The sequence below is a fragment of the Piliocolobus tephrosceles genome, unplaced genomic scaffold, assembly GCF_002776525.5.
Source record: "Piliocolobus tephrosceles isolate RC106 unplaced genomic scaffold, ASM277652v3 unscaffolded_41663, whole genome shotgun sequence".
NCBI lineage: Eukaryota > Metazoa > Chordata > Mammalia > Primates > Cercopithecidae > Piliocolobus > Piliocolobus tephrosceles.
The window spans coordinates 1-8,642 of record NW_022326158.1 but is presented as its reverse complement, the minus strand read 5'-3'; the positions used below and the strand labels follow the sequence as shown (position 1 = coordinate 8,642).

The 8,642-nt window shown below is 58.8% G+C and overlaps 1 protein-coding gene across 1 annotated transcript; it reads left to right on the top strand.

Annotated features, from left to right (window-relative positions):
* Nucleotides 1–417: 417 nt before the first annotated feature.
* LOC113223516 (spermatogenesis-associated protein 31E1-like) lies at nucleotides 418–2,906 on the top strand (the record flags this gene model as incomplete). The annotated part of the gene is made up of 4 exons (XM_026452947.1): nucleotides 418–536; nucleotides 1,079–1,139; nucleotides 1,401–2,583; nucleotides 2,877–2,906. Coding segments are annotated over 4 exons (1,393 nt in total), but the record flags the coding sequence as incomplete, so codon positions are not given.
* Between the last annotated feature and the right edge of the window lie 5,736 nt (nucleotides 2,907–8,642).

The window sequence follows — 8,642 nt, the reverse complement described above, 5'->3', positions numbered from 1 at the left end:
TCCTGGGCCAGGTGCCTGGGGGCCCAGCCTCCTCTGTGTGATCTGGGAGCTGTGCTGAGCCCCCGAGAGCCTCCCACGAGAGCCTGGATTCGCCTGTGGCTGCACCCCGGCCACATGTGCTTTTTCCTCCTTCACCACAACCCCATGGTCCCTGGCCTCCTCTCCATTCTCCTCCGAAGCAGAATCCTCCCGGCAGCTCAGGGGCGCCTGCAGACCTGAGCCTGGGTGTGCCTGCAGGGGAGGAGCAGGGACTGGGGACCCCAGGGTGGAGTCACACAGAAAACCCCTCCTTGCATTTTCCTAAGAAGGAAAACAGAAAACATTTCATTCATGGTGAACATGAGTAAAAAGCGCACACAGAGCTCCGTGAGCTAGAGGCAGGGAGCCGTGTCCTTCACAAGCACTGCATGTGTGCAGCTGGTCTGGGGAGAGGAGACTGACAACTGGTCCCAGCCCCTCATCCTTTCTTGCCTCTCAGCCTCAAAGGGAGAGAAGGGGGAGGTCCAGGAGCAGAAAGAAGATCTCAGCTCTGAAAGGTGAGGCTCTGCTGCTCCCCGGGACTCCCCAGAGGTGACAGCATCGCCTGTCCCTGAGGAAGTCATTTGCAGAGGCCTGAGAGGGAAACTCCTGGGAGGGAAATCAGAACCTGGGGCCTCCTCAGATTCCCTGTGGGAATGAAGCCACGGGCCTGGGACCGGTATTGCCCATAAGGGGGCGGTGTGGGGAAGGGACCAAGGCCTGCCGGGATATGGGGGGAGGTCAGGGAGGCTCCAGGTCCATGTGGACAGCTGTTTACCTTGGCCATGGCTGACTCCTCTTTGAGACCACCCGTTTGCTCTCCCAACAAGATGGTTGTGACACCCATGAAGGGCTGGACGTGGAAGCACTTTTTGCAAATGACAAAGTGCTGCACAGTGGACACCTTCCTGTCATCATTGGGTCCATGTGGCTTTGGCCACAGATGTGTGGGTTTCAGAGTCTAGTTCCCTGTGGTGTCCCCTAAAGAGACATCCACTCAGCCTCCGTGAGGTTCCCAGGCTCCGACCTCTCCACCATAACCCTGTCTCCTGACTTCCAGCTTGCAGAAACCTCCTGAGGGAGCTGGAGGAGACCCAGGACCTGAGCTACCTTCTGGAAAGGTGAGGAGCTTCCTCCTTCTCTCCATGTCCTCCTTCCTACCAGGGCCTCTGATGCAACCCTAGGGCCTGCTGGTGATCTGGGAGGGAGAGGTCCTGGGAAGGGGAGAGGAGAGGACTGAAGCCCTGGGGCAGGCTTCGGGAGAGCTTTGTGAAGTCAGCAGTGGGGGAGGTGGAGAAGTCACGGGCCCCAGGTGCCCACTGCTCCTGGCTTCCTGGCCCCACCTGCCCCTGGCTGCAGCTTGTGCCTCTTGTCTCCTGCAGCCACCTGAGGAAGCTCGCTGGCGAGGGTGGCTCCAATCTGCCCTTAGGTGCAGAACCCCCGGGTGACGTGTGCAAACCAGCGCCTGCTAAGGCCCACCAGCTGCATGGGAAATGCAGGCCAGATCCATCTCCCGCCAGCTTGTCCCCAGCACCTCCCCCAGCTCCTCTGGCCTCCACCCTGTCACCAGGCCCGATGACCTTCTCAGAGCCTTTTGGACCACACTCAACCCTGAGTGCCTCCGGGCCTCCAGAGCCCTTGCTTCCCCTAAAACACCCTGCATCCCGGCCACATGTGGTTTTTCCTCCTTCACCACAGCCGCATGGTCCCCTGACCTCCTCTCCACCTCCACCCGACTCCAGCCTGGCTGGACTCCAGTGTGACTCCACAACACGCCCCGTCCCCAAGAGCTCCCCTCTACACAGCCAGGGGCTGCCTTCTCCAACCAGGGTGATCTCTGGCCTTGGGCGCTCCAGCCATCCCATCCAGGAACTCTATTGCTGGAGGGAGGCTGCCACCACCTGGGGCCTCTCCACCTGTTCACGTGGCAAATCCCAGCCACAGCATCTTCCCGACCACCCCCTAGAGGCTTCCTTCTGGGGAGACCCCACACCCAGGCACGTGGAGGTAGGTGGCTGCACATTCATCCACCCTGACGTGCAGAAGCTGTTGGAGACTCTCATCGCCAAGAGAGCACTGATGAAGTTGTGGCAGGAGAAAGAAAGGGAACGGGCCGACCACCCGCAGATGACATCACTGGGGAAGGAGTGGGACATCACGACTCTAAATCCCTTCTGGAACGTGTCAACGGAACCACAGCAGCTGCCCCGTCCTCAGCAAGTCTCTGATACCACAGCGGTGGGGGACCACTTGCAGCAGAAATGCAGCCAGCTTTTCTGGAACCTCCCATCTTTCAACAGCGAGTCCCTAGTAGCCACAGCCTGGGTTTCTAGCAAACCTTCCTCACAGAATGCGCACTCTGTATCACTGGATAAAGCCTCCACTTCTCCTCCAGGTGAACCTGAGGTTGAGGCATCCTCACAGCTTTCCCAGGCACCGCCTTCCTCACAGAATGCACACTCTGTATCACTGGATAAAACCTCCACTTCTCCTCCAGGTGAACCTGAGGTTGAGGCATCCTCACAGCTTTCCCAGGCACTGCCTTCCTCACAGAATGCGCACTCTGTATCACTGGATAAAGCCTCCACTTCTCCTCCAGGTGAACCTGAGGTTGAGGCATCCTCACAGCTTTCCCAGGCACCACCTTCCTCACAGAATGCACACTCTGTATCATTGGATAAAGCCTCCACTTCTCCAGGTGAACCTGAGGTTGAGGCATCCTCACAGCTTTCCCAGGCACCGCCCCAGCCCCACAACATGGCCCAGCCCCAGCCTTTCACTCCAGCCTGGCCCCAGTCCCAGCCCCCGCCTTTGGCTGGGATCCAGACCCAGGCCCACCTCTCACCCCCTGTCCCAAGCCTACCGTGCTCTTCTCCACCCCAGATTAGGGACTGTGGGGCATCTTACCCTACAACCCAGGAGAGGACACAGTCTGTCATCCCCGCTGGAAAGGAGAATCTTGAATGGACCTTGAAGAAGGGACCAAAGTGCAAGAGGGTTTTGCCCTCTCTCCTCAAAAAGTCTCCGGCTGTCCTGAGCCAGCCCACTGCCCACCTTCCCCAGGAGAGGCCAGCCTCCTGGAGCCCCAAGTCAGCCCCCATCCTTCCCGGGGTTACCACCAGCCCTGAGCTCCCAGAACACCGGTGGCAAGGAAGGAGTGCCATCCACCAGGAGCAGTCCTGTGGCCCTCCCAGCAGATTCCAGGCATCTGGGGACCTGCTGCAGCCTGAGGGGGAATTCCCAGGGAGGCCCCAGAGTCAGGCAGAAGACACACAGCAGGCCCTCTCGCCCTCCCAGCCTTCTGAATTTGCAGGGAAGGGCAGGAAGGATGTGCAGAGGACCGGGTTCAGGAGCTCCGGAAGGTTCTCTGGGAAGGGGTGCTTACGGTCCAAACCAGGGCCAGACCCAAGCCGGGATCGAGGTGTAAGAAGGACCTCAGTTAAGTTTCTGGAGGAAGACAAGGAGGAGGCAGAAGGTGACATACGGAGGCCCTGGAAATACCAATCAGTAAATTCTGCACCCAGCGACCCAGACAAGAAGCATCTGGAAAACAAGCTGCAAATCCATCTGGCCAGGAAGGTGGGGGAGATCAAAGAGGGCTGGATCCCCGTGCCTGTGCGTCGCTCCTGGCTCATGGTCAAATGTGCTGTTCCCCAGTCTGACACCCACAGGAAACCCGGGAAGCTGGCATCCTGGAGAGGTGGGAAAGCCCACGTGAACACCTCCCAGGAGCTTTCCTTCCTCCAGCCCTGCACCCAGCAGATGCTGGAAGTGCATCTTTTAAGGTTCCGTGTGAGACACAGGTGGGGTTCAGACCTCCGGTCCCTGGAGCCCATAAATGTCTGGTCAGGTGAGGCTCAGGCCCCGCCCTTCCCACAATCCACCTTTCCCCCCTGGGCCTCCTGGGAATCTCGCGACAAGTCTGCAGCCAAGGTTCCCATTTTCCTGGGAAAACGTCCTCAGAATGGTCCAGGAGACAACAGAACAACAAGCAAGTCAGTCCTGACTGTGAGTGGTGCTCTCGCTTCCGCACCACCTGAGCAGGGGGAAGCCCAGAGGCCCCTGAGAGGGTCCCAGTCAGCTGACACCCATGGGCGATCAGAGGCCTTTCCAACTCGACATGAGGACAGGGGGTCTTCTCAGCGCCCCACATGCAGCCTTGTGGGCAGAACCTGGCAGAGCAGGACTGTCCTGGCATCCGAGAAACCCAAACCCAGACTAGAGGGGAGTATGGGTTCCGAAATGGCTGGGAACAAGGCAAGGCTTGAGCGTGACAGCATGTCCCCAGGAGACGTGTGTAGTCGCAGAGCCCTGCAAGAGCTCAGCATAGGGTCCCAGTGGACAAGGGCCAAAGACCCCCTGGAGGCACTGAAGGTGGGGGAGGAGAAGCCCCCCGCTTGGGACGTCACCGTGGGAGCCAGTGTGAGGGCAAGTTCAGGAAGCGTTCAGGTGGACCTGAGGAGCACGGGGGCTCTGGGGATCACTGATAACCCCTCAGGGTCTACAGTCTATGTTGCTCAGGATCCAGAGCAGCTGCGCCTGAAAGCGCAGGTGGTCAGTGAGATTGCGCTCCTAGTGCAGGTGGACTCAAAGAAGCAGCCGCCAGGCCGTGCCTCGGGCGTCCTCCTCCAGGATGGCGCCATAGATCTGTGCCTTCCAGGCCGCCATGTGGACATGCTCCCCGCCGCAGACAGGCTGCCTGCTCAGGCCCCTCTGTCCACCTCCCACAGTGTGTCCAGTAAGAACACGACGGCTTCCCAGGGGCCATGGGCCCTCCTACGGAAGGGAGGGGACAGCCCACGGCAGCGGGAGCCTGGGAGCCCGAAAGCAAAGGCCCCACAGAAGAGTCAGAAGACGCTGGGCTCTGCGGACAAGGGCGAGGCCCGCAGGAGACCCAGACCAGGGGAGCAGGGACACGGCTCCAAGGGACCAAGGACCTCTGAAGCCAGTGGGAGGAGCCACCCTCCCCACGCCAGGGAAATAGGAGACAAACAAGAAAGGAAGAAGGGAGACAAACAGCCGGAGAAGGGAGAGACGGCACCAGAAAGCCACTTCCGGAGAAAGATCGGTCACCACCCACAGGGTCTACACCCCAGGAAAACAGGCACAGGGTGGGAAGACGTCCTGGAGAAAGGCAAGCCTGGGGCAGATGCTGTCCAGAGCTGGGGGTCTGGCCCAGCAAGGCTGTTTACGGACTGCATGGTTGATGAAGCCTGGACCATCAGCAGAGGTGTGAGGCAAATCCTGGTGGACAAACTGGGGCTTCGGTGGGGACGTGGTCCCTCAGAGGTCAGTCGCCACAAAGGTGACCTCCACGCTCAGGAGAATGTGCCTTCCTGCGGCCACAGGGGTCACTGCCACCAGGAACAAAGCAGAGAGATGAGAGCTCTGGCCTGCAGCCCCAAAGCCACTCCCAGGGGCCTCCACTGTCCTGTCAAAAACAGGAACATCAGAGACAGAGACAGCAGATGGCCCCCACCTCCCTGGGAGCCTGTGTCCCCAGCTGGCCCCCACCACCACAGGCCACGAGTAGCAAGCGCCTCGGGTGGCCCCATCCGCGGCCGCAGGAACTGAGGTCTACACGAGGTGTGTTGCCTCCTGAACCACAGAAGGCTTCTTGCACGTCTCCTGGGGGAGACGGGGTTCTACTCAAATAAAACTGACACCTACACGTTAAGCCTGTCCTGCCTGGGTGATCACAGCCGCCATGTGTTCCCGACTTTCACAGAGAAGTTCCCAATACACTTGGTTTCCCTGCAGAGGTGGTGGCTTCTGTCTGTGCCATGCTAGGGCACAGGAACGGGCTCCGTGTCCACTCCTCCTGAGTGCGGCGTCCAGAATGGCTGGGCCTGGAGGAGGCTGGCAGGGGCGTGGAGGACCCCTCTTCTCCCTGTCCAGGGAGAAACCGGGTCTGGTTTCCAAGCTGGATCATGACCCAGAGTCTTGAGGACGTGTAAGGACAGCAAACCCTATGGAGACCCCAGCGGGCTCTGGCTCCCTGCATCCCCGTTCTCACTAAGGTAACTGCTGCGCTGCTGTGGGCTGGGTCTGCAGGGGCCTCACGGCCTGAGGGGGTGGTAGGCTCCCCTGAGGCTGGAGGAGTGATGGATCCCAGCAGCCTCCCTGCCCCGTGGTAGCCTGGGAATATGGGTGTGTCCTGTACGGGCCCTGGGTCAGAGGCGGGACGGCTCCTTCCCAGATGTCCTGGTGGGGAAGAGGTGACACCCTCCCCAGACCCCTCCCTGCCTGCTGAGTTCCAGGATGGACCTGGGCCCCGCCAGCGCTTGGCTCAGCCTTGGTAACACCCCTGGGTTTGCGTCTGGTGTCCCCTGCCTCACTCTCCAGAGCAGTCTCCCGGGCCACTAGTGTGGGGTGTCTGTTTCAGGAGGCACCCAGGGCTGCTGCCTGCCCCCCTGGCGCGACTCTGTGGTCAGGAACCACAGGAGGGGTCCTTAGGCCGAGGGTGGGAGGTGGGAGAAGAATCCGGGACGACGAACATAAGTTCGCAAGTGCAGGATCCACAAGCTGCCCACAGCTGTAACCAGGGTCCTCACAGTCCGGTGATCATTACAAGTAAAAGTGGTCAGTGCCACTCCCAGGGCAGAGGGACCCAGAAGGCAAGGGCTGGCCTGGGTGACACAGCACATCTATGGCTCCATGCCCAGGTGCTGGCAGGGGACACACTGGGCCTCAGAGGATCTGGTCACATGGTTCACAGGGACAGTCCCCACAGGGCACGGTCCTGGGCTCCCCGTCCTGGTGCTGGGTCCCTCCTGGCCATCCCCAGGGAAGGCAGGAGCAAAGGCAGGAGCTGGTTCCCCAGAGGGCTCTGTCCAGGGGCCTTCTGCCCAGGGAGAGCTCTGCACCTGCAGGGGTTGTGGAGGCTGAGGACAAGGGCACAGGCCTGTACCCAGGCATGGCGGGACCCATGCTGGAGACCTGTTTGGAAAAGGCCCTGGTGTCACTTTGGGCGCCCAGGCTACTGCTGGAGCCAAGTCCTGTCTGGGATGGTGACCTGGGCAGCTCCAGTGTGGGCCCAACATCTATGGGACCCCGGATCCTGGGACCTGCAGCAGAGGAGCCCCAGAGAGACCCCCATGTACACCCCACACTCAAAGATTCCCACATTCATAGAGATTCCAGAGATTCCCCATAGTGACCCCCAGAGACCCCAACAGAGAATCTGACTGAGATACCCCCATGAAGACACCGCAGAGGGACCTCCCCACAGAAACCCCTGACAGACTCACACAGAGGCCTTTCAAACCAACACGGAGACCCCCACGGTGACTCTAACAGAGACCTGCACAGAGAAAATATATCAAGGTCACTTTGCCACCCCCTAAAATCCCAAGCACTGCACTTGGTGAAAACGAGCGGCATCTACCTCATTCCCAGCAGCGCTTTCTCCTGGCGGCCTCTGCCCTCTTCTAGATACGATTCCGTGAGAAACCCAGCAACAGAAAAGCCTCCTCTCTCAGCCGGCGTCCAACTCAGAGCGACCCCCCGACCCGCTGGCAGACCCTTCCCCAGATCACCCAGTCCCAACCCCCATGCTGATAGAAAGGTGTAAGCGTTCCTGATAGGAGCGGTGGGAGTTTCTCTGACGCTGGGCTTCCGAGGCCGCCCTCAGCCCCCCAGGCCAGGCTCCCCCTCACTGCCTGGGGGATCCGCCAGGCTTGTCTGGGTTGGTCTTGCTCACGGGGCTCCTCCTGCGGGCCTTGTGCTGGAGCACACGGAACAGGAAGGATCTCGGCTTGGACACGGCTTCCCCAGAAAACCTTGGACTCCCCTGTGAGGCCAGGCTGCCTGTGCTGGGTTCCCCACCCTGGCCCTTTTCCCCTGTGACAGCCTCTGCAGGCCTGGACATGTTTCTCCCAGAACCCTGAAAGCTTCTGGTGGGCCCGGTGAGGAGGGAAGCGCGCCTGACCACACTCCCGGTACTGTCCTCTGTTAGAAATTATTTCATAACATCTTAGTTAACGGGCACAGGCATCAATGCTTCCTTATGTGCCTCATACATAAGTTGCATCACTAAAATCATATTTTCATAAAGGGTCTTAACTCTTTCCAGTAGCCAATATAATGTGTCAAGGAAAATCTGTAAAAATAAAATGGCATTGATAGTTCAAATTTAGTGGTATAAAGAAATTTCCAGGCTGGGCGCGGTGGCTCAAGCCTGTAATCCTAGCACTTTGGGAGGCCGAGACGGGTGGATCACGAGTTCAGGAGATCGAGACCATCCTGGCTAACACGGTGAAACCCTGTCTTTACTAAAAAATACAAAAAACTAGCCGGGCGAGGTGGTGGGCGCCTGTAGTCCCAGCTACTCCGGAGGCTGAGGCAGGAGAATGGCGTGAACCTGGGAGACGGAGCTTGCAGTGAGCTGAGATCCGGCCACTGCACTCCAGCCTGGGCGACAGAGTGAGACTCCGTCTCAAAAAAATTAATTAATTAATTAATTTTAAAAAAGTTTCCAAATTCAAATTATTCCATCTAAGTTACTTATTTTATAGGTCAAATATGAATATTCTAGTAAGTTTTTTAATTCTTCAAAGTAAACTTCTGACGTTTAGAGAATACAAACTAAAAAGCAATTTTGCTTTAAAACATTCTTTCTAATG